Below are 25,912 nucleotides of genomic sequence, written 5' to 3'. Positions count from 1 at the left end.
TAAATGGTATTTAATGTTCATCTTTGCATCTTACATGGCCAAAGTGGAAAAAAAAAAAGGACAGAGCAAGATTCTGAGGCTTTCGTCAACCCCATTCATTCTTTTCTGCATGCATCCCTCGATCCGACCATGCATCAAGCATGCATTCACTCAAAGCACACTCTCATTCAGCCATGCATTTACCTATGCAGGAATCTGTTAACAAGTACCTGAATCCTCCACTGGGGCAGACCCTGGGCAGATGACCCATCTCCAGGAATTTCCAGGCTCCCACAGTGGACTTTCTATAGTAATTGTCTGCTTTCCCTGGGCTGTGTCAGTTCCCCCTACAGGGACAATGTTCCAGCTTCACCCTCCTCGGACTTGGTAGCTATTACCTGCCATGTGCAGAGATTCTATCCACATTTGAACCAAGCATATGACTGAATCTATTTGTCTAGCTCTGTCAGACGCGTAAGTGCCACTTCTCCAGGGGTGATGTGTTTTCTTACAAACTGTCAAAAAGCCAATAGAGAAATAGAGTGATATATCTTGGAAGTTTGTCATATGGTGGTGATTCTTTTGGAGAACAGAACTATTATTCGATTTCTCTCTGTGTATCTATTAATCTAGTATATGGTCTAGGTATAGAAGGACTTCAGTAACTGTTTTCGAGTAAACTATTCAATATTGTAATAACTATGCAATATATACACATATATGAAAAGAATTTCTCCTCTATTCCTTCAACCTTTATCATTTCTGGGATTAATAAACTGGTAAGGAGTCTGTATTTGTGTTAAATCCTTCAATATCAATTTTTAAATTCTTGATACAATTAAGTTGCAAATATAAACCAAAAAGATCACACACACACACACACACACACACACACACACACACTGGAATATTATTACTCAGCCATCAAAATAAATGAAATCTTGTCATTTGCAATGATGTGGATGGAGCTAGATGTATTATGCTAAGCTAAAGAAAGTCAAAGAAAGAAAAACACCATATGATTTCACCCATATGTGGAATTTAAGAAATAATAGCGATGAACATATATGAGCGGAAGGAAAAACAAAGAGAGGGAATAAAACCATGAGAGAGTCTTAATGATAAAGAACAAACTCAAAGTTGATGAAGGAAGGTGGGTTGGGGGTGGGCTAAATGGCTTTGGGGTATTAAGGAAGGCACTTGTTATCATGAGCACTGGGGGTTGAATATAATTGATGAATCACTGAAACCTACCCCTGAAACCAATCTTGCACTGTATGTTAACTAACTACACTTTAAATAAAACTTAAAAAACAAAAAACTACTTTGCCCTATAAACCCCAGGTTTAAGTGAACAGCACAGGGAAATACAGTCAACAGTATTGGAATAATGTTACATGATGACAGATAGTGACTATGCATACCATGGGAGTGTTGCATAATGCACAGAATTGTCAAATTACTGTGTTGTGCACCTAAAACTAATACAGCACTGTATGTCAACCCTAAAAATAAAAATTTTTTAAATGTTTCCGAAATAAAATTTGCCCTGGCATGAATAAAAAAGAACTGGACCCATACATAATACGTATTTGGTCAAGAGATGTTTGAAAAATGTGCCAACGCAACTCAATGTGGAAAGGATAGTCTTTACAACAAATAGTGTTGGAACAATTAGATATTCATATGTAGAAAGAAGAAGATTCTTGACTGTTTCCTTATAACATAAACAAAACAATATTGTCTAAAAAATATTACTTTATCATAATGTGACTATACAGTATACACAAAAATACTAAGAACAACTTAATATGATCAATGGATCATAGACGTAAATTGAAAGGCTACCTATAAACTTCTAGAAGAAACTATAGGAAAAAAACAAAACCAAATTTCATGGCCTTGGTTTAGCATAGACATTTTAGATCAGACACAGGAAGCACAATCTATAAAAGAAAACATTGCTCCATTTGACTTCGGTAATCTCTATACCCAACTTGGGGCCTCAAGAGTGGGGAGAGGCCCTGTGCAGAGAGGAAGCATGATCTCTCCCGGGCCTCTCCACTCTCTCTGAAATGTGACAGGATCCCTCAGCAAGGGAGGCCTTCTCTGCCTGACTTCTATTTCACAATCTAGAAACAGATTGCTAACTCACAGCTACGTCACCCCATCATGGGCACTTCCTCTTAATCATGGGAGGAGGCAGGCTTTTCCTCTCTACAGAACAGAGGGCCTATTCTCCCCAGCACACACATTTGCACAGGGCAGGATCCCCAGACCTCCACAATGTCAGCCCCTGCCTCCAGGCCCCATCCTCCTTCTTACCTGCTGCTGCCTCTGCTGTTGGGACTCACAGGTAAGCATCGCCTTGAGGTATAATCCCCGTTCCCTACCTCCTCAACCTCGCCCTATCCCTGGACCTCAAGGGCCTCCAGGTAAGGACAGGTGTGCTGTGTGGGGCTGCCACAGAAGGCCAAGGACTGGGTGTCATCTGAGAGCAGGAAATCAGGGATGGGAGCATTGTGTGTATGGATCCATCACCTGAAGCTGGTTACCAGTGATATCCAAACAGCGGGTGCTTTCATCAGCCACAAGGACAAGTGTATGTATTAAATTATTTAATGTTCACAACACCCCCGCCTGATAGCTAGGACTATACTCCTGATCAGCAGATGGAGAAATTCAGGCAGAGAGAGTTAATGGCCCAATGTCAGCTACCTAAGTCAGTGTATCTGCCGGGATTCACGTCCAGGCCACCCAGCTCCGCGGTTCATTCTTTCCACCGTGTTATGCTGCTCAGCTTCTCGGTGGAGGCCAACTAAACAAACATCAGAAAATACAGAGAGGGAAACAGAAGAAGAGGCATCACTTACCACACTCCGAGGTCTCCAGAGTTCCAGTTCTGCTGTGTGTCCTCCCAAACTTTGGTTAACGATGTGTTGGGTGATTCCTATGCGCCAAATCTTTTACTGAGCTTTCAACATGTATGACAATTTCATGAAATCCTCAAAGTGACCTGTATGCTAGCATGCTGGGCCACACTTCATGTATACTTGGGAATGCACTTGTGTGTGTACATGTAGGAGTGGGCATGAGGAAGGGTACACACACGGGCGTGTGCACACACACAGGATATTTGAAAGCACTTTCCTTACTGTTGCCTTCACATCACGTCCACTCTACATGAAATGTACATTGAACACACGTTTGGTTAGCTGCCTCTCAGCTAGTCACCCTCTTTTTCTACTTCTTTAAACTTACTGCTCACTCTCCACCAAGCTCTTAAGGCAAGTAAACTTCTTTCTGGGTAAAACGATGAGAACTTTGTGTATTACTGCCTTGGTGGTCCTCTTCCATGCTGGATCAGAGTGAAGAGGGGAAAGGGGGATACAAGAAGTGGAGATTCCTGCCTATGTGATCTACACTGGTACTTATATCCTGATCCCAATTATCTAGCATCGGCTGATGCCTCCAGGCCTCAGGACATCTCGTGCATAATCACTTTCCAATTTCCTGAGCACTCACCCTGTGCCACACACACTTGGAAATGCACGCGTCTGTTATTTCCTAGGATCTTTGTATCCGAGGTAGACATTTTTGTCCCTTAGCTTACAGATAAGAAAAGTAGGCACAGAAAAGTCCAAGGTCACTCCGTGGCGAAGGCAGGGCTATGGTTTGAACTCAGGCAGTCTGAATCTAGATCTCACGGGTCTAACCATTGCTCTTCTCAAACCCTGTGGCCCCACATCCATCCCTTGAAGTTTGCAGATCTGCCAGTGGGTGTAGGGAAGGCGAGTGTGGGTGAGAGCATTTGTGGTTTGCTTCTCTGGGGCTCTTCTGCTTCCTGGGTATATGCAAATGATTGTTTTCACCAAGACATCTTCATGGGACACTTGGCTTCTCATAATTTCCTGAGAAATTCTCCACCGAAAATAGACTCCAAGTTCTCAGAAAGGGATTGCCCTATGCAAATTCACACATTGCATAAATATTGACTGGATAACTACAAGGTGCCAGGAACTGTTACATGAGCTTATGGAGTACTGGTTATTAAAAGAGAGAAAGTAGTGGCCCTCGTGGAAGTTATATCATGATGAACAAAAAGACTGGAAACGATAGATATACCAATTAAGCAAATAACACAACATACCAGAAAGCGATGAGTGTTAGAAGAAACACAATAGTACAGCTGGCTAAGATAATGAGAGACTCCTTAGGGTAGGATGTATTTAAAGAGGCAGCCTGGGGGCGCCTGGGTGGCTCAGTCAGTTAAGCGTTGGTTAAGCTCAGATCACGATCTCACACTCCGTGAGTTCGAGCCCTGTGTCAGGCTCTGTGCTGACAGCTCAGAGCCTGGAGCCTGCTTTGGATTCTGTGTCTCTCTCTCTCTCTGCCTCTCCCCCGATCATGCTCTGTCTCTCCCTGTCTCAAAAATAAATAAAAACATTAAAAAAAATTTTTTTAAATAAAGAGGCAGCCTGGGTGGGCATCACTGAGAAGGGAGATTTGAGCAAGATTATGAGAAGGTGGGGGTGTGGGCCATGTGACCTTCTGGAAGAAAAGCCTTCCTGAACAGCATGGGAACAGCATGTGCACATGCCCTGACCCTCCCGCTCTGTTCAAGGATTTGGGCTTTTACTCTGAGTGAAACGTTTGCCATTGCAAAGTTTTGAAGACACAAGTGGCATGATGCGACATGAGTTTTAACGTATTCTAGGATTTGGTTGAGATTAGACTATCACGTGGCATACATAGAAGGAACTAGAGCATTCAAGAGCTTCCCGCATTCGTGCAAACAAGGACATATGGTGTGCACCAAGACAGCAGCCAGGAGAGGAAGGGGAAAGAGGTCAGATTGTGGGTGCATGCAGAAGGGGATCTCCTGATACATAGGATTTGGGGTGGAAAGAGAGGCTCCCGAGGGTTTGGACCTGAGCGTCTGGGAGAATAAAGGTGCCTCAGCTGAGATGTACAAGGACGTGTTGGAAACTGAGTTCAGTTTGGGACAAGTTAACTGTGAGAAGTTTACCTCTATCAAAGTAAAGTGGTGAATTCACAAAAATAAACTCAAAATGGATAAAGGACTTGAATGTGAGACAGGAAACCATCAAAACCCTAGAGGAGAAAGCAGGAAAAGACCTCTCTGACCTCAGCCGTAGCAATTTCTTACTTGACACATCCCCAAAGGCAAGGGAATTAAAAGCAAAAATGAACTATTGGGACCTCATGAAGATAAAAAGCTTCTGCACAGCAAAGGAAACAACCAACAAAACTAAAAGGCAACTAACGGAATGGGAAAAGATATTTGCAAATGACATATCGGACAAGGCGTTAGTATCCAAAATCTATAAAGAGCTCACCAAACTCCACACCCGAAAAACAAATAATCCAGTGAAGAAATGGGCAGAAAACATGAATAGACACTTGTCTAAAGAAGACATCCAGATGGCCAACAGGCACATGAAAAGATGCTCAACGTCGCTCCTCATCAGGGAAACACAAATCAAAACCACACTCAGATATCACCTCATGCCAGTCAGAGTGGCCAAAATGAATAAATCAGGAGACTATAGATGCTGGCAAAGATGTGGAGAAACAGGAACCCTCTTGCACTGTTGGTGGGAATGCAAATTGGTGCAGCCACTCTGGAAAACAGTGTGGAGGTTCCTCAAAAAATTAAAAATAGACCTACCCTATGACCCAGCAATAGCACTGCTAGGAATTTACCCAAGGAATTAGGAGTACTGATGCATAGGGGCACTTGTACCCCAATGTTTATAGCAGCACTCTCAACCATAGCCAAATTATGGAAAGAGCCGAAATGTCCATCAACTGATGAATGGATCAAGAAATTGTGGTTTATATACACAATGGAGTACTACGTGGCAATGAGAAAGAATGAAATATGGCCCTTTGTAGCAACATGGATGGAACTGGAGAGTGTTATGCTAAGTGAATTAAGCCATACAGAGAAAAACAGATACCATATGGTTTCACTCTTATGTGGATCCTGAGAAACTAACAGAAACCCATGGAGGAGGGGAAGGGAAAAAAAAAAAAGGTTAGAGTGGGAGAGAGCCAAAGCATAAGAGACTCTTAAAAACTGAGAACAAACTGAGGGTTGATGGGGGGTGGGAGGGAGGGGAGGGTGGGGGATGGGTATTGAGGAGGGCACCTTTTGGGATGAGCACTGGGTGTTGCATGGAAACCAATTTGACAATAAACTTCATATATTGAAAAAAAAACAAATAAAAGTTGGTGGATTGGTGAACTATAGAGTTCCAGAATTAAAAAAAAAAAAAAAAAAAAAAGTAAAGTGGTGAGTGGCTGGTCAGACATACAAATCCAGAGTTCAAGGGCAAGGCCTGGGCCAGACATGGAAATATGAGGATTACAGATACACAGATGGCAGAGTTTACACCTCTCCCTGGCTCCTCTTGACCCTCTAATCCCTCTCACCTCCTCCCCCCCCACCCCCGTTCCCTCCATTTCCTTCCCCAAGATGCATGCCTATTTCTTCCCATTTGTCTTAGCAGTTCGGCTTCCTGACCCCAACTTTCCTCTCCAGACTTACAAATCAAACCACCTGATGCTCTTGGCACACCCAAGACTTGCCTGTGATAGCACGTACCCTCCTTAGGAGGCATGGTTGGTTTCAAATTGTGCTCAGTGCAGGGTTTTACCAGCTCACACTCTGTAAGAGCGAACCACACCTTTTCTCCCTGAGTAGCTAAGAAATAGAAAAGAACACAGGATGTATGTATGTGTGGTTTCCAGTAGCCCTCTCCTCTGATGTATATGCCTGCCTAGTTTTTAGGACACTTCAAAAGGAAGGAAATATTTTGTATTTCTCTATGTCTCGAGAGATTGGCTAGTCACTTAGGCAGTGAAATCCAACTGTAAAGTCTTGCACTTGCAGTGAAATGAATGCCCCCAAAATGACTGTGTCCCTTCAGTGTATAACTCAATGTCCCGACATAGGCCACCTCCCACAACTCTTTTCAGAACACAGAAAAATTTGCAGACTACTATTTCCTTTGTTTAGGTGTTCCCATGGTGCTATGTCTTCCTTCAAGGACATGTTTCTCAAATCTACCAGTCCCTGGAACAATACATTTTCTTTGTCCTCGAGCCATTTAGTCCAACTCAAAGGCTCTACATGGGGTGATCACCTTCTTTGAAGCCATATTTCTAATTATGCTAAACTACACATCACATAAAATCTACCCTCTCACCATTTTTAAGGGTATAAGCCAGTGGCCTCACGTACATTCACAAAGTTGGGAAGTCAGCACCACTGTGCATTTCAGGAACTTTTTCAACAACCGAAGCAGACACTTTGCATCCATTAAACAAGAATTCTCCATTCCGTCTTCCCCCACAGCCACCGATAATCTCTATTTTATTTTTTTGTATCTATGAATCTGTCTCTTATAGATACTTCATGTAAGTAGAATCATATGCCTGTCCTTTTGTATTTGGCATATTTCACTTAAAGTGATATTTTTTTAGGTTGATCCATTGTATAGTACATATCAGACTCTCACTGCTTATTAAGGTTGAATAGAAGAAGTCCATTGTATATATCTACATCAACACCTTTTATCCACTCACCTATGGATAGATATGAATTTTTTCGGCTACCTTTTGGTTATCATGAAAAATACTGTTATGAACACGGATGGACAAAGATCTGAGTACATACCAGTAATTTGGGGGGTGTTTGCCTAAGAATGGAACATTCCTATCATATGGTAAATTCTATATTTCAATTTTAGTGAAAACACCAGTTTCCACAGTGACTGCACCATATTTTATTCCTACCAACGATGTACGATGGTTTCAATTTATCCACAGCTTACCCAATCCTTTCATCCTGATTTTTTATTTTCTTGTATGTATTTTGGTTTTGCTTTATTTTGTTTTTGGTAAAAGCCATTCTCAGGGAAAGTGGTATCTCACTGTGGTTTGGATTTTCATTTTTCTAATGACTAGTGATGTCCAACATCTTTTCATGTGCTTACTCACCACTTGAATATCTTATTTGAGGAAATGTCTACTGGAGTCCTAGGTCCTTTTTCTCAACTGGGCTGTTCATTATTTTGTTGTTGAATTGTACGAGTTCTTTTTATATGCTGGCTATTAATCCTTTCTGAGACATATGCTTTGCAAACATTTCCTCCCATTCTGTGAGTTCTCTTTCACTTTTGATTTTGTCCTCTGCTGCCTGAAAGTTTTGTTTTTGTTTTTTTTTTTTAATTTACTTATTTATTTTAAGAGAGAGAGCACAGAAGTAGGGGAGGGACAGAAAGAGAGAGAGTGACAGACAATGCTAAGCAGGCTCTGCGCCACCAGCACAGAGCCCAATGGAGGGCTTGAATCCATGAACCATGAGATTATTACCTGAGCCTGAGTTAGGCACATACTGGACTGAGCCATCCAGGGACCCCTGCAACAATTTTTTTAAATTTTCATAAAGTCCATTTTAAATATTTTTTAGTTTGTTATGTTTGCTTTTGGTTTCTTATACAATAAATCATTGCCAAATCCAATATCATAATTTTTCCCTACAGTTTTTTCTCTGAAAATTTGTTTGATTTATTGATTTATTGATTTAGCTCTTGTATTTAGGTCCCTTCATCCAATTTGAGCTCATTGTTCTATACAGAGTACGGTGAGGGTTCAACTTCCTTATTTGGATGTAGATATTCAGTTTTCCCGTGTTTCTTTTCATGTTGAAAAGATCACTCTTTCCCCCACTGAATGGTCTTGGCACTCTTGTTGAAAATCATTTGACCATATATGTGAGGGTTTATTGTTAGGCTCTCCATTCAATTCCATTGCTCTATATCTCTATTCCTTTTCAGTACTACAGTACTCTAATTATTATACTATGTAGTAGGTTTTTAAATCAAGGAGTATGAGTTTCCCAACTATTTTCTTTTCCAGGATTGTTTGGTGATCTGAGACCCTTGAAACTGCATATGAATTCTAGAATGGGCTTTTCCATTTCTGCAAAAAAAAAAAAAAAAAAAAAAAAAAAACCTGCCATGGGGGTTTTGATAACAATTGTATTGAATCTGTAGATTACTTTAGGTAGTACTGACATCTTAACAATATGAAGTCTTCCAATGCACGAACAGAGGAAGTTTTTCCATTTATTTATGTCTTCTTTCATTTCTTTCAGCAAAATTGTTTTACACTTTTTGGTGTACAGCCTTTCATCCCCATGAAAACAATTTACTACTAAGTATGATGTTAGTGCAAGTGGAATTGTTTGCTAATTTCCTTTTTGAATTGGTCACCACTCACTTAGAGAAATGCACTTGAGTCTTGACTGTTGATATTGGTTTTGACTGTTGATATTGGTTTTATTTTTCCTCTAAGATTTTATTTAAACTCAAGTTAGTTAACACCCACTGTAGTCTTGGCTTCAGGAGTAAAACCCAGTGATTCATCTCTAACATATGACACCCAGTGCTCATCTCAAAGAGTGATCTCCTTAATGCCCATCATACATTTAACCCATCCCCCCATCTCTCTCCCCTCCAGAAACCTTCAGTATGTTCTCTGTATTTAAGAGTCTCTTATGGTTTGCCTCCCTCTCTCTTTTCATCTCATTTTTCCTTCCCTTCCCCTATGTTCATCTGTTGAGTTTCTCAAATTCCATGTATGAGTGAGCTCATTTGGTATCTGTCTTTGTTTGACTTATTTCACTTGGCATAATACCCTCTAGTTCCATCCATGTCGTCACAAATGTCAAGATTTCATTCTTTTTTTATTTAAATATAATTTATTGTAAATTGGTTTCCATACAACGCCCAGTGCTCATCCAACAAGTGCCCGTATTCATATACATTGTATTATAGTATTTACTATCTATATTGTATGTTACTATATAGTATATATATTAGTGTATTATATGTATATAGTATTATATACATTGCATGTATGTATGTGTGTGTGTGTGTGTGTGTATATATATATACATATATATATATATATATATATATATATATATACATACATACCACATCTTCTTTATCCATTCATCAGTTGATGGATACTTTGGCTTTTTCCATAACTTGGCTATTGTTGACAGTGCTGCTATAAACATTGGGATTCATAAGCCCCTTTGATTCAGCATTTTTGTATCCTTTGGATAAATACCTAGTAGTGCAATTTCTGGGTCATAAGGTAGTGCTATGATTAATTTTTTTTAGGTACCTCCATATTGTTTTCTAAGGTGGCCACACCAGTCTGGATTCCCACCGACAGTGCAAAAGGGTTCCCCTCTGTTGGTTTTTTTTTTTCACATTTTATTTATATATAGCATAGAGATACTACTCCTTTTTATTTCCTTCATTCTGCTACCTTCTGGTTTATTTTTCCTCTTCTTTTTCTGATTTCTCAAGGTCCATAGTTGTTAACTGAATTGTGATCTTTCCTCTCTTTGAATGTAGGCATTATGGCCATAAATTTCCCTCTAGAGCTGCTTTCACTGCAGATTGTAGGCTTTGGCAAGTTGTGTTTCCATATTCATTCATCTCAAGGTGTTCTCTAAATTCCCTTGTGATTCCTTTTTGCTTAAGTTTTGCTTTTTTTAAGAAGGAGTTATTTTGTTTCTATATATTTGAGAATGTCCAGTTTCTGGTTCTGTTGTTGATTTCTCATTTTATTTCACAAACTATTTCACCAGTTCACTGCTTGAAAAGACTTTCTTCCAGATTCCAGTAAGTTGCCTGCCTCTTACCCTGTATAACAATGGCTGATACAAAGGTTTTTTATAGTAACTGGTTTCTGTAATAGTCTGGGGATACATATGTGGTAAAAAGAACAATATCCCCCCCTTAAAAGAAGTCCATATTATAATACCCAGAGCCTGTGAATAGTTTTCTCTTACATGGCAAAAGAGATTTTGCAGAAGTGATTAACTCAAGACTATTAAATGGGGAGATTATCCGAGATTATCAAAGTGGCCCAAATATATTCACAAGAGTCCTTATAAGAATGAGGCATGGAAATCAAAGTTAAAGAAGGACAGGTGACAAGAAAGGCAAGAATCTGGAGTGATTGGAAGATGGGAAACCATGAGAAAAAGATTGTGGGCAGCTTCTAGGATTTGGAAAGACAAAGACAATAACTCCAGAAGAAACGCAGCTCAGCTGACCCTAGATTTTAACCCAGCAACACCAATTTTGGATTTCTGACCTCAAGAATTGTAAGATAATAAACTTCTCTAGGTTTTGGCATTAAGTTTTTAAAAGTGTTGCAATAGCATTCAGAAACTAAAATGATTACGCTATGAGGGGGAAAAAACCACATATTTTTGAATGTTTTACTTCTTATGAAACTACATGCTTATGGTGTGTTTAAAGCTCTGCCCATCACTGTCTCTCAAGCATCCAGGCTGCTGGGACAGACCCCAGCATGTGCACGTGCTTGTGAAGGAGGGAAGTTGATCCATAGAGGTTCCAGAAGTTAAACACACAGCCCAGAAACTACATTCATCACTTCCTCTCACACACAATGGTCTAAAGAAGTCTCACGGCCCCGCCTAATGCAAGAGACCAGAAAGTGTAACACCCCAAGGGGCCAGAACACAGACAAGCAGGATCATTTGGCGAAGCACGACGCTTTCAGAGAGGGCTGGGGCCATCCGCCCGCGTGTGCCACATCACTGAATCTCTCTGTGTTTTGCTTTCCTCGTCTGTAACAGGGTCCCGTGTCACAGGCTCGTCGCGAGGGCTACATGCCATGTACACGCAGCGTGCTGGGCTCACAGTGTGCACTCAGTGAAAGCTGTTGTGGATAAATACTTGAGCAGACGGACAAGATCACACAAGGATCATAAGTAGCTGTTTTGTTCTCCCTCTAGGTGTGTCAGATGAGACGGAACTGCAGGTGATCCAGCCCGAGAAGTCGGTGTCTGTGGCAGCCGGACAGACGGCCACTCTTCACTGCACCCTGACCTCCCTGCTCCCCGTTGGGAAGGTCGAGTGGTTCAGGGGCACAGGGCCAGGCCGGGAGTTAATCTTCAGTTCCAGAGGAGGAGACCCCCACTCCTCTCGAGTAACAACTGTTACAGACATCACAAAGAGAAACAACATGGACTTTTCCATCCGCATCAGTCACATCACCCCAGAAGACACGGGAACCTACTACTGTGTGAAGTTCCAGAAAGGGAACCCCGATGTGGAGTTTAAGTCTGGACCAGGCACCCGGGTCACCGTGAGCGGTGAGTATCGCTCCTTCCCCTGGTTGTGACAAGTCAATAAGGATGCCCTCCACTGTCTGAGCAACAGATATGGATCAGGTGCTGTTATGGGTGCCCCTGAATCAGCCCCTTCCACAGATCACGAAAGTTGAGGCCTGGAGAGGCTTGTGCTATTTGCTGAAGACACCACGGCTGATAAACGGTGGGAAAATCTGGAACCGCGGTCTGCAGGTTCCCAGCTCTTCCCTTTTTCAATCCTGACCAGCCCTCTGGTTCCCAGGATGAGAGACTGAAAGTCTGGGAGACATGCTAGTCACAAGGCCCATCCTCACATCTGCCTCCAAATAGCACTCATGTCGATGTGTCCAGAATCCTCCACACTAGGCATTTACTAAGCACCTGCTATGTGCAAGCTCTGTTCTGGGTACTGTAGGAGGAGGAGGTGGAGACTGAGAGTGACACCCACCAGAAATGTCCTTCCTGTGCCCAGATTGGTGGGAGGTCCCCTGGCAGAGAAGACAAGGGGGACTTTGAACTAAGGCTGGAATTGCACGCGGGCCCTGCCCCTGCCTCAGTCGGTCTCCACACCGCCCTCCCAACGCTATCAGCAGGGCTAAAACATAATCCATGCGAGGGTTCTGCACAGTGTCACATACCCGTCATTGGTGAGGATGACCAGAGTCATGCTTACTCGTAAATGCTCCTCTTGTAGCCAAACCCTCTCCCCCCATGGTGTTGGGCCCCACGGCCAGGGCCACACCTGAGCAGACTGTGAGCTTCACCTGCGAGTCCCACGGCTTCTCCCCCAGAAACGTCACCCTGAAATGGTTCAAAAACGGGAATGAGCTGGCAGCCTCCCAGACCACCGTGGACCCAGAGGGAGACAGCGCTTCCTACAGCATCTCCAGCACAACCACGCTGCCGCTGACCCCGGGGGACGTTCGCTCCCAGGTCACCTGCGAGGTGGCCCACGTGACCCTGCAGGGGGGCCCTCCTCTTCGTGGGACTGCCAACTTGTCCGAGACCCTCCGAGGTAGATGCCCGTCACCCCCGGCCCAAGCCCAGCTCCGGCCCCCAAGCCTCCCAGCCTGCCCCTCCCCCACTCCGTGCTCCCAGCCTTCCATCCCCTGGAACCTGCCTCCTGACAGACCCTCCCAATCACCGGGCACCCAGGGGTACCGTCACCTCCTCCTGTTTTAACGGCAGTTCCAGGTGAACACCTACTGTGCTAGGTAGTTCGATTTACTTTCCCATAGCCACTCCAATTATCGAGCACCTACTGTAATCCAGCCACTGTGTGCTCGGTGACTTCATGGATTTTGCTAGTTACTCGATTCCAAATGCATGCTGGGGGCTCGATTTCACTCATCATTACCCTAATAGGAGCTACCAGTAGGTACCTTGAGCACCTACTGTGTACTGGGCACTGTGCTTAGGGATTTCACTCGCATGCAAAGCCTACCCTCAGTGTTTGAGCACCAGCTGTATGCCTAGCACTGATCTGGGTGATTCCCTTGCTGCGTGGGGGGAGCTAAGTTCTCGAGCCCCTCCCCGGTGATGTGTCTGTTCCATGAGGTCAGAGCTTCTGCTCTGTGCTGTTTCAGTTCCACCCACCTTGGAGGTTGCCCAGCAACCCGTGACAGGGGACCAGGTGAAGGTCATTTGCCAAGTGAAGAAGTTCTACCCCCAGCGCCTCCAGCTGACCTGGTTGGAGAACGGAAACGTGTCCCGAACAGAAACGGCCTCGACGGCCTCGAACCTCATAGAGAACAAGGATGGGACCTTTAACTGGACGAGCTTGTTCCTGGTGAATTTATCTACCCACACAGAGGATGTGGTGGTCACCTGCCAGGTGCAGCATGATGGGCAGCAGGCAGTCACCAAAAGGCATATACTCAAGACCTCTGGCTACACCAAGGACCAGTGCACAGATGGAAACTCGGGTGAGCCTTGATGTCAACTAATCTGGGATTTAATTTTATATTTTCTTTTTTCATGGTAAAGAAGTTATTCATGCTCATTATAGAATAATCTAGAAGTCTATAGATACGAAGTAGAAATTTGCTGTGAGGTCCGGGACTTCCCCCAAAGCCCACATTCCAAGAATGACCACTGGTAAGAGTCTGGTACAGATCTCTTTAGATCTTTTGACATAACCACGCATTAGAGAAAGAAACAACAGAGGGAGGGAGATGATCTTGTTGCTAGGGTCTGCCTCCTGCTCCTTCAACTGACAGGGATTAAGTCACCATGCCAGGCCAGCCACCCCCTCCTCCCGATCTTTCTTACCCGCCTATTCTATATTCCTTCAGAACATTCTATTGTCACCCCAGCAAATGTCTGCATCCACCACTCTGAAATTCTGGAAGAAAGTCCAGAGGACCTGGAGTTTCCGGTTTTCTGTTTTTATAAAGAAATATTTTTTAAGTTTATTGATTTATTTTCAGAGAGAGAGAGAGAGTCCCTGAGGACAGGGACCACCAACCTGTAGAACAAACACGTATTAGACATAGCAACTGGTCATTGTCCCAAGGACCTACAGAGTCCCCTTTTATGACCGAAGTATATCTCATTTCTCTCTCATGTAACATCAGGAGCAGGTGGAGTCAGGATTCAAGGAGTCTTTGCTCCAAAAGACCTTTCAAAGGCCCATGTTCCTTTATATGCACTATGACATCACTGTCACTGCTGGGTCAACAATGGGTCACTGAGTGTCCATGTCCCTCCCAACTGGGAGAGTATAGATAGGAAGAGGAAAACAAATTACTTCTTTCAAAACTAGAGGTATACAGAAGTTGCAGAATTGTGTCCACTAATGACTTAGTCATGGATGCACATCCATGTGCATCTATTTGCATTGCAAATGGAGTCCATAATTGTGTAGTCATGTGACTAATGACATTGGCTTTTCTACAAAACCAATATACCATTAGACACTTCATAAAATAATTTCCTACTATCATCTAAAATGGGGTCTATATTCAGATTTTCAAAACTTTCTTCTGTAACTTTATTTTGTGCACCTAGCTTGGTTTTAATTCATCTGTAAATGCTTGGAAGAACTTTCCTGTGAAACCACCTAGGCCTCCACAATTCTTTTCTTGACTTGAAAATAATCTGAATGGCTACTCAGATTCATCATTTTATATAGGACGCTGGGGACCCACTGTGCTTTTGAGGAGTTTGGTCCATTTTCTCTGAATTATCAAATTTCTTCCCACAGAGTTGCTCATAATATTACCTTGATAGCCTGTTGATGTCTGTAGGGTCTGTAGTGACATGCTGTTTCATTCTTGATATAATGTGTTATTTTTCATATTTTTCACTGTCAAAATTGCTAGAAAATTTTCAATTTTATTGATCTTTTCAAAGAACCCACTTTTTAAAAACTTTTATTTTTTAAAATTGACATCCAAGTTAGTTAGCATATAGCGCAACACTGATTTCAGGAGTAGATTCCTTAGTGCCCCTTACCCATGTAGCCCATGCCCCCTCCCACAACCCCTCCAGTAACCCTTAGTTTGTTCTCCATATTTATGAGTCTCTTCTGTTTTGTCCCTCTCACTGTTTTTACATTATTTTTGTTTCCCTTCCCTTATGTTCATCTGTTCTCTCTTAAAGTCCTCATATGAGTGAAGTCATATGATTTTTGTCTTTCTCTGACTAATTTCACTTAGCATAATACCCTCCAGTTCCATCCACGTAGTTGCAAATGACAAGATTTCATTCTTTTTGATTGCCGAGTAATTCTCCATTGTATAGATATACCACATCTTCTTTATCCATTCATCCATCGATGGACATTTGGGCTCTTTCCATACTTTGGCTATTGTTGATAGTGCTGCTATAAACATGGGGGTGCATGTTGTCCCTTCGAAACAGCACATCTGTATCCCGAGGATAAATGCCTAGCAGTGCAATTGCTGGGTCGTAGGGTAGTTCTATTTTGAGTTTTTTGAGGAACCTCCATACTGTTTTCCAGAGTGGCTGCACCAGTTTGCATTCCCACCAGCAGTGCAAAAGAGATCCTCTTTCTCTGCATCCTCGCCAACATCTGTTGTTGCCTGTGTTGTTAATGTCAGCCATTCTGACAGGTGTGAAGTGGTATCTCACTGTGGTTTTGATTTGTATTTCCCTGATGAGGAGTGATGTGGAGGATTTTTTCATGTGTCAGTCAAAGAACCCACTTTTGTTTCAGTGATTTTCTCAATTGTTTCTGTTTTCAATTTCATTGCTTTTTCTCCTCTTTTTTTTTCCTTCACTTTCTTTGAATTGATTTTGTTCCTCAGTTTTTGAAATTTGAACTGAGATTTTTTTTTAATTTAAATTCCAGTTAGTTAACATACAGTGTAATACTGGTTTCAGGAGTAAAATTCAGTGATTCATCACTTACATATAATACCGAGTGCTCAACACTGGTACCCTCCTTGATACACATCACTCTTCCAGCACATTCCCCACCTCCCTCCATCGACCCTTGGGTTATTCTCTACCATTAGGAGTCTCTTGTGGTTTGTTCCCTCTCTCTCTTTTCCCCTCTTCCCGTATGTGCATTTGTTTTGGTTCTTAAATTCCATGTATGAGTGAAATCATATGGCCTTTGTCCTTCTCTGACGGACTTCTTTCCCTTAGCATAATACACTCTAGCTCTATCCATGTTGTTGCAAATGGCAAGATTTCTTTCTTTTTGATTGCTGAGTACTTTTCCACTGTGTATACATATGTGTGTATGTGTATGTATATATACATATATATATATACATATATATATATATTCCACGACTTTACTCATTCATCAGTCAATGGACATGTGGGCTCTTTCCATTGTTTGGCTATTGTTGATAATGTTGCTATAAACATTGGGGTGCATGTATCCTTTTGAATCTGTATCTTGGTATCCTCTGGGTAAGTACCTAGTAGTGCAATTGCTGGGTCATATTATAGTTCTATTTTTAACTTTTTGAGGAACCTCCATACTGTTCTCCAGGGTGGCTGCACCGGTCTGCATTCCCACCAACAGTGCAAGAGGGTTCCCCATTCTCCGAATCCTCGCCAACAACTGTTGTTACTTGTGTTAGCAATTCTGACAGAGTGAGGTAGCTTCTCGTTGGAGTTTTGATTTGTATTTCTCTGATGATGAGTGACATTGAGCATCTTTTCATGTGTCTATTAGTCATCTGGATGTCTTGTTTGGACAAGTGTCTATTAGTGCCTTCTGCCCATTGTTGGTTTGTTTTTAATTCAAGTTAGTTAACATACAATGTAGTCTTGCCTTCAGGAGTAGAACCCAGTGATTCATCTCTTACAGATGACACCCAGTGCCTATCCCCAAAAGTTCTCTCCTTAATGCCCATTACCACTAGCTCATCCCCCCACCCACCTCCCCAACAGCAACCCTCAGTTTGTTCTATGTATTTAAAAGTCTCATTTGGTTCCCCCATTTCTTCACCGGATTGCTTCTTTAGAAACTGAGATTGATGCTAGACTTTTCTTTGAATGTCACACCTTGGCCTGCTTCTGTTTCCAGGGATTCAGGAACGCGAAGCCAGGGTACCTAAGCTGTGTTCTTCCTCCAGTCTGCTGACACTTAACTGCCTGCCTTCCTCCTCCACCTTTCAGAGTCCTCCTATGCTTGGACCTCATGCCATTTCCAGGGGTCAGGCATGCACTCGACCAGGTGACAAGTCCACAGCATCTCATCTTGACAAGCCTGGGTTTGGTTTTTAGACTTCTGTCTTACACTGGGGCACACACGAGGACTGTTACTTCTGGTATTTCTAGTGTGCCTTAACTGGCAAGCTTGTTAGTGTGCTAAGGCTGCAAATAGGATTTTAAGGTTGGCTAAGCTGGCAGGCCAGAGCCAAGTGTAAGATGCTTCTGTGACCCTACGCACCAGGATGCCACTCCATGGACGTCCCAGGGCTCCGGCCACTGCCTTTCTGGGTCCAGTGCGTCTGATGTAAAAATGCACATCTTTCGGTCAATGGTATTGAGGTGTTTTATGATAGTCCTAGCTTAATGGACCTCCTTTCTCTCAATATGGCATGACCACATGTGTTGCTGAGGCCTGGGGTTGGCTGGCTCTGTTTGGACAGAGATTCTGAGTCCTCTGATCTTTCTGGGTCTTCTTCAGGATGCCAAGTTTGCCTGCCCCATTTTTCCATCTTCCTTCACTGCTCAATTATGACACAGCACCTCTTCCTTCTTGTTTGCCTTTCCCTCCTTGAAGTATCCATTTTAAATCATGCCTCTCCCTTTTACTCCCATCTGCCCTTTTGAATGTCCCTGTCTCCTGGGGCGCCTGGGTGGCTCAGTCGGTTAAGCGTCCGACTCTTCACTTCAGCTCAGGTTCATAATCTCACAGCTCGTGGGTTCAAGCCCACGTCGGCCTCAATGCTGGCAGTGCAGAGCTGGCTTGGGATTCTCTGTCTCCCTACTCTCTGCCCCTCCTCTGCTCACTCTCTCTCTCCCTCTCTCTCAAAATAAATAAATATTTAAAAATAAATAAAATAAAACGCCCCTGCCTCCTGATCTTAGGTTCCTACTGCTGTTGTGATAACTGCCACATGCTTAGTGACTTAAAACAACCCACATTCATTATCTTCCATTTCTAGTGTGGAATGTCTAAAATGGGTGGCTGGGCTGCGTTCCTTCTGGGGGCTCGCGGGGAGAGTCAGTGTCCTTGCTGTTCTAGCTCCTAGTGGCAGCTCCTCTCCTTGGCCAAGGGCCCCGCACCCTCTGACCTCTGCTGTGGTCCTCACGCGTCCTGCTCCCAATCTCTGCTGTGCCTCCTACGCTTGTAAGGGTTTCGGTAATTAAGTTGGCTCCACTCCAATAGTCCCAGATAATGACCCACGCAAAACGTTAGCTAATCACCACACAGTCTTTCTTGCCACGTAAGGTACCACACATTCCCAGACTCTGGAGGTTCAGGGCCAACCCTTTTAAGTCAAGCACACTTTGAAACCCATTCCTAAGATCTGTGTCCTGATGGGGAGGACACATTAAAATATTTTCTGATTTCAGGGCGCCTGGGTGGCTCAGTCGGTTAAGCGTCTGACTTTGGCTCAGGTCATGATCTCACCGGCTTGTGGGTTCGAGCCCCCTATCGGGCTCTGTGCTGGCAGCTCGGAGCCTGGAGCCTGCTTCGGGTTCTGGGTCTCCCTCTCTCTCTCTGCCCCTCCCCTGCTCACACTCTGTGTCTCTCAAAAATAAATAAACATTAAAAAAATTTCTAATTTCAGCTGGATTTAATATTGGCTGTGGTATTTCCATAACTCTCAGGCTCCTTGACTCGCTGCCCTTTGCTTCACCTGCCCTTTCCTGTGGCTGGTGAGGGTAGGAGGGCAGCAGTGTAAGTGACTGAGCTTTTGGATTTGGTGAATTTTCTCTTTTGTCTCCCAGAGATTTTGAAGGTTGGGCATTGTCTTCAAGGACTATTGAGAACCAGATTTCCATAGAATTTACTGTCCTTTTATTCTTTTTCCTTTGGGTTTAGAAGTTCTATTCGGATGAGTAACTAAGGTGCTGCCTTGTCCTCAGCAGACACAAGTGCCCTGAGGGCTTTGAATGCCCTGTCTCCAAAGTCCTTATCCCACATATCTCAGTATCTGTCTCCCATCGTTCCCCATCACGGCCCTGTTCTGGCAAAGCAGGTGCACTGAAGCTGAGAATCCAATCTTCTCTAGTGCCGATGCTCTTCTGGTTATGGTGGACCCAATTATGTCCTTAGCTTTTTCTTCCCTGTGGCTCTAGGAGGTGTGAGTCTGCAATGTTGCCTGGATGTCCTCTTTCACACTTGACCTTTCAGGTGTGATTCATTGGTCTTAGTTTGCATCGTCTTTCTCTGAAAGGCATCAGCCCAGCAACACCCATCCAATCCCATAGTTCCTGTAATTCCCAACTCATTTCCAGATTGCCAGGGTACTCCCATCCTCTGCTCACATCATCCCAGGTCACCACTGTGAGGTTTTAGCAGTGACAATAGCAGGGACGGCTGGGCCCTACCCCTGCCCCGCCACCAGGCTGGGGACCTCTTGGCCAGTCAGCTGACTGAGACCCGGGTCTGTCTCTGCACCTTAGAGCTGGGTTTCCAGACCCCTCCCAGACAAACTCCGCAGGTCACCTGCCTTGGGAAGCAGCCTCTAAGATATACGAGAAGGGGGATAGCTCACTGTGGAGCGCTGCCCGATTCACGTGCATGTGAGACAGGGAAGGAGGCAAGACTGGCAAAGGGAGATAGTGAACACAAGGCAGCACAGAAGAGTCATACTTGGACAGAGAACAGGCGAGCCGGATGCTATTTTTGACTTTTTAAAATGGAGCGGAGGGGTGAAACCTCTGTACCCGCTCTTCCTCCAGACCTCTGCTGTAGGCTGCCCTCTAGAAGCAGGTGCAAACACGGGCAACGCACCTCTTTCAACTGAGTATAAGTGCAGAAGGCCACTCAGCTGGGACTTGCCATCCCCCAACACACCAGGGGTAAAAATGATGGGTCTCCGCTCCTACCTCTAAGATTATCCCATATATTTCAAAAACTCATTTGAGTTTTTTTATCCTTTAGTATTTATTGTTGAGAGAGAGAGAGACAGAGAGAGAGAGCGTGCACGAGTGAGGGAGAGGCAGAGAGAGAAGGAGACACAGAATCCGAAGCAGGCTCCAGGCTCTGAGCTGTCAGCACAGAGCCCGATGCAGGGATCAAACCCACAAACCATGAGATCGTAACCTGAGCAGAAGTCACATGCTTAACCAACTGAGCTACCCTGGCTCCCCTTAACTTGAATTTCTTGATGCAAATCTAAGAGCAAAACCAGTCATTATAAAAAGGCAAAGAATCTGCAGCTATGCATCCAGATACAATGATCTACGTCCAACAGAAAGATATCCTACCTGATGCTGGCACTGGGGTCCAGGTGGGCTGGATGGTGTTTGAAAGCCCTCCTGAGAGTTTCCTTGCCTCCCTCAGGTGTTGTCCAGCCAGCAGGTCTCGTGAGGTCAGGGCACTCTGAGAGCTCCCTCAGCACGTGAGAACATCGAGGCCTGAGTGTGGAACAAGCTGGGCAGACTTGCACCTCGGTCACCATGACACTGTCCTCACTGTACTCGAGGCTGGGCTGATATTTGTTGCTATGACCCTGAAAGGTTGAACACATCCTGGTCCAAAGACAAGGTCGCAGATTCATCCTACGGGACAGCAGTGAATGATTTCCCACTCATCCGACGACCCTCCGTAAACTATGAGCCTGTTCCCTTCTCAGAAAGAGAGCATCAGACCTGCCCCATTGGGTGTGGGGACAAGTCAGTAAAGCTCACTTGCGTGTTGTTGAGTTCTCTTTGTCTCCACCCCTTCCCTCAGGAAGGACACCCAGTACCCTGAGAGGGGGTGAGCGAGATGAGGTACTTCTTATTCTGAATTCTGCCTCAAGCTTCTCCCAGGGGAAATTCATGAGCTTCAGAGCGTTGATGGGACCAGGTCTCCTCAGATGGAGTAAGTGGAGGCCTCTGGGAGTGGACTCCTGGATCCCTCTCTGATGCTGCCTCCTGTCCCTTCATTTCCAGATCGAGAACTTTCCACTCCACTCCTGGTGGCTCTCTCCTTGGGCCCCAAGCTGCTGCTGCTCGTCTCTGTCTCTGCCATCTATGTCCACAGGAAGCAACGGATTGACTAGTGAGTTATGGACAAGGAGGACAGGGCTAGGTCAGTCCCAGAAGGAGCCAGGTCAGTGGAAGGGGCAGCCCGCAGGTCACACAGGGTCAGCGCCCACCTGGAATAAAGAGCAGATGATACACCTTTGTCAAAACCCTCAGGAACTTCGGGGATCCCTCTGGGAGGTTCCCAACTCCCAGAAAGTGTGTGGGGTCCTACAGGAAGTGGGGAAGGGGGGTCAAGGGCTGTCAAAAGATATGCACAGAGTCCTAGGGCTTCTGGTAAGGAAGTGGGCAGAGAGGCTGAATGAGGGCCACCTGGGTGGGACGATCCCTTGGAGAGCATCTCTTGAGTATTTGGGCACTAGGAGTCCACAGGAATGCTGTGGAATGCTGACGGGTGCCCACTGGCCGCTCTGAGGACGGCTCCCGCTCTGACCCTCCGTGGGACAGACTGGAGAGGATGGGGAAGGGTGATCAGGACCTAGGGAGGAAGGCTGAGGAGGCACAGTCCATGTCAGGGACCGCCTGTCCTCTCACTAAAGGTGACCCAGGAGGAAAATAGCACCGAGGACATAGGAGACACGGGGAGAACATTTCTGGAATGATGCGCAGATAATGAAATGTGAACATGGGTCCACGGCTCCTTCCTTCCTCCCCTGCTACATGCCATCCTCGGTCTCTGCTGCCTCCTTCCTTCCCTGAGGGCCCCAGCCTAAGACAAGGAACAACTAGAAGCTTCCACAACCCTGCCCCAGATGCCTGCTTCCCCAGAGACCCACCTGCCCACAGTTCCTGCTGCTCCTCTCCCAGTCCTTGATGCCCCCAGAGCTGGTCTTCATACCTGGTCCTGAGCAGGGGCCATGGGAACATGCTCTGGAAACTGACACACGGGTATCTTCCTAGAATGTGAGAAACAAGTCACGTGTACGTGTACCAGGCTATCTCTCATCCATTTCCTGAGGACCGTGGCCCCCATTAAGTACACACTCAAGGCCGTGCTCTCATGGGCAATTCCTGCCAATCCCCAGACTCGCCAGCCTCAGTGAGGTTCTCCAATGCCTCCTGAATGCAAATGAATCCCATCCTGGGTGGAAGAAGAGAAATGATTCTCCTTCCCCTTTGCCTACATGTCCTTCTACTCAAAGTAGAGAGAAGTTTCCTTCCTCTCCCTGTGACGGGGACACCAGCTCCCCATTCAGCTTCATCTTTCCTGATCCCCCCACTCGTGTATAGGTGCTGGCAGTCCAGAAACCTGGACCCTTTCCTGGTTTCCTTCTTTATACCCCGTGTTCAATTCTGCCTTCATAATGCTATGTCCAGTGGTGACATGGTAAATGTTCAACAATCCATGCTCAGAAAGAAAAAGAAGCCTGATTTGTAGTGCTTGTCCACTTCTGTGGTGTCTACACTCCCAATGCGGCCAATTTCAAGCTGCCAACAGTGGAACAACTAGCTTGCAAAATTCCTGGAAAGCTCTCAGGAGCGAGGGCAAGCCTCCTCCCGCCCACCAGGGAGCTCCACCCAGCACCTGCACACTGCTCGCTCCCGGGCTGCCCCCTGGTCCCGGCCACCAGCATCCCTTCCTGGACCATTGCCACGTGCCTAACAGACTCTCCGGGTTCCGCCACAGTGATCCTATGGAAATGGAGGTCAAATTGTCTCCCTTCCGTGCACGGCTCAGTCTCCCCCCCTTTCAAGCTCTGCTGATATGTCCCTTTACGAGAAGCACCTTCCAAAAGCCACCCCATGCAAAATATCAATTCCACTCTCACTCTGTGTTTTCACAGCTCATACCCAAACTGAGCTGTTTCCCTAGAACTTACGATCAGCTGACACGATAAACAAGGCAGTGCTCGCTCTGCACGGTGATGCAGGACCCAAGCAATGACGGCGCAGCTGAAACCACGCAAAGGGATCTCAATAATCACTGGGAAGCAAAACAATTTTCTGTGTCCTTGAAAAACTTTTTTCAACACATCGGAAGCCCACCAACTGTCAGTTAGGAATGTATCGGGACATAAAAAAAACAGTGAAACTATTATTCACCTTTTGAAATATTAGAAACGTTGAAAAGGGAAGAGTTTTATTTGTTTGCAAAGACTTATCAAGAGTAGTTTGCAGAGGGCTTGCCTTCCTCTGACGGCACAGTTTCCCATATAGAGCAGGCGTCTGGATTATCTCCCTCCTTTCTCACTTGGGATCAGCTTCCAACACTCCACCCTTAGCACTTCCGATGCTGTGAAATCTTTACAACATTAATGTGAATGTTTGCTGGCATCACTTCGTCCGGGACATTGTCACCCTACCTTCCTCCCCCACTTTCCTCAGCAACGTGGTAAGTTTATCCTCACTCTCCTCCTCTGGCTGCATATCTAGATGCTTGGGAACAGTATCCCAGGCCACATTCCCATGAGGGTCTCTGTGCCTTCATGAACCCCACTCCCATTGAGTTTGAACTTCCCCTCCAACCCTCTCGTTTCTCCACTGCACTGTCTGCCTTGGGCCCATTCCCTTTTTGCCATCACTCACTTTTGCGCAATGTCACCCAGGTTCATCGCAGGGAGACCAGGAGACAACACGACCACCTGCTCTGCTGCTGCGGTAAACTGAGTGACAGAGTCACAGTGATCAGCCCCTGTGGGCTTTGAAAGACGTGATGCTGACTTACCGTAATGTGCATCTGTTAGTTACGTAGGGACCTGTGGCTAAAGAAGACCCGGCGGGAACGTTTATACTCCATGCAATTGTTCGTGGTAAATTCCTTGGGGTAAATAAAACTGGAAGCGTGTGTCGAAGGACTGGCTGACATTTGTGCACATCGACACCATACGAAGCGAGAACTGCCTCCGTGTGTTCGTCTCTTCCGCAAGGAGGACGTCGACTCTGACAGAGAAGGACCTCTGTGTCCTCAGTTCCCAGAACAACGACCGCCACGTCTTAAGCCATCACATTACAAAATGAATAAACCAGTGACTACTTCACGGAGGACCTCACTTTCTACTAGATGTCAGACTTTAAAATGAAATTGTGCTTTATTGAATCAGCTGGTGCACGTATCCAAAACCATTCTGTCAAACGCTGCTCTGTCTTCGTTGTGTTTTAATATTATATCATAACATCCTACAGGAGGCAAGCGAGGGGATTTTCAGGAAACAAAACAGTAAAGCACAGGAACCACCCGGAAGAGCCCCCAGGGGCCAAAGCTGCAAGAGTCTGAGCGAAAAATAAGTAGAGTGGTACCTGGTTCCGGTGTGGCCCGAATGTTGGTGTCCCCACAAAATTCGCGTGTTAGAATCCCTCTGGCCCACGTGATGGTGTTAGAAGGGGGGGGGGGGCTCTTGAAAGTGAGTAGGTCATGAGTGTTCCACCCTCATGAATGGGATCAGCCTTATAAAAGAGACACGCCCCCCCGCCCCGCCCCAGAGCTCCCGAGACCCTTCTTCCCTGTGAGGCCACAATGAGAAATCTATAGTGGGCCCTCTCCCAACCATGCTGGCCCCCTGATCTCAGACTCCAGCCTCCACAAGCGTGAGCGAGATGTTTCTTTTGTTCAGCAGCTACCCAGGCTGGGATGTTTTGCTACAGCTGCCTCAATAGACTACGACTGATAAGGCCAATGTAAACTAAATATCAATGAGTCCATATTGCTATAAACAAATAACCAAACACATTAATAAATGGAGGGAAAGAAAACATGTCCTGGGCAGAAAAGTCCCAGATAATTTACGAAGATACTTCACTCTAGGGTGAGAAAGCCTAACTCCCCATTCCTGAAGTGTGGGCTGCTTGTGGTGACTCCCTTCCAAAGAGGACAGAATGGAAGGAGGAAAAAGGAGTAACTACAGTGGAGACAGTTGACACGATCTCCCCAACAGTCATACACCATTGGTGACACTGTGCACCCTGGATGTAATGTGATGAAAATGGCATTTTTCCTCTGTGACCTTCCTCCCCAAACCCATCACCCCCGGCTGATTATGAGAAAAGTATCGGACAAACAGCAAAGAGGGACATTCCACAACATACCCGAGCGGCACTCCTAAAAACTGTCAGACCATCATGAACAAG

General features: G+C 45.1%; 1 protein-coding gene across 3 annotated transcripts; it reads left to right on the top strand.

Moving 5' to 3' along the window:
• The first annotated feature begins 2,202 nt into the window (after positions 1–2,202).
• LOC106989613 (signal-regulatory protein beta-1-like) lies at positions 2,203–25,271 on the top strand. Of its 3 annotated transcripts, XR_008289169.1 has the most exons (7): positions 2,204–2,335; positions 11,858–12,217; positions 12,909–13,229; positions 13,801–14,139; positions 21,755–21,863; positions 22,387–24,179; positions 24,394–25,271. XR_008289169.1 is itself a non-coding variant. In XM_053200153.1 (6 exons), coding segments are annotated over exons 1-6 (1,200 nt in total). In that variant the 5' UTR covers positions 2,204–2,265; the 3' UTR covers positions 22,388–24,385. The 3 variants fall into 3 exon arrangements, 2 of the variants coding, with proteins under 2 accessions (XP_053056129.1, XP_053056128.1); XM_053200153.1 differs by lacking the exon at positions 24,394–25,271 and having other exon boundaries at positions 22,387–24,385; XM_053200154.1 differs by lacking the exons at positions 22,387–24,179; positions 24,394–25,271 and having other exon boundaries at positions 2,203–2,335; positions 21,755–21,879.
• The last annotated feature ends 641 nt before the right edge of the window (positions 25,272–25,912 follow it).

Source organism: Acinonyx jubatus, chromosome A3, assembly GCF_027475565.1.
Source record: "Acinonyx jubatus isolate Ajub_Pintada_27869175 chromosome A3, VMU_Ajub_asm_v1.0, whole genome shotgun sequence".
Taxonomy (NCBI): Eukaryota; Metazoa; Chordata; class Mammalia; order Carnivora; family Felidae; genus Acinonyx; species Acinonyx jubatus.
The sequence above is the reverse complement of the archived record's forward strand: the minus strand, read 5'-3'. Positions and strand labels throughout refer to the sequence as shown.

What these genes read in the sequence shown, in the direction of transcription:
- LOC106989613 (XM_053200153.1), top strand. Translation starts at nt 2,266, where the DNA reads ATGTCAGCCCCTGCCTCCAGGCCCCATCCTCCTTCTTACCTGCTGCTG. An exon ending in TCTGCTGTTGGGACTCACAG is followed by an intron (nt 2,336 to 11,857) that starts GTAAGCATCGCC and finishes TTCTCCCTCTAG; the next exon opens with GTGTGTCAGATGAGACGGAA. An exon ending in CACCCGGGTCACCGTGAGCG is followed by an intron (nt 12,218 to 12,908) that starts GTGAGTATCGCT and finishes CTCCTCTTGTAG; the next exon opens with CCAAACCCTCTCCCCCCATG.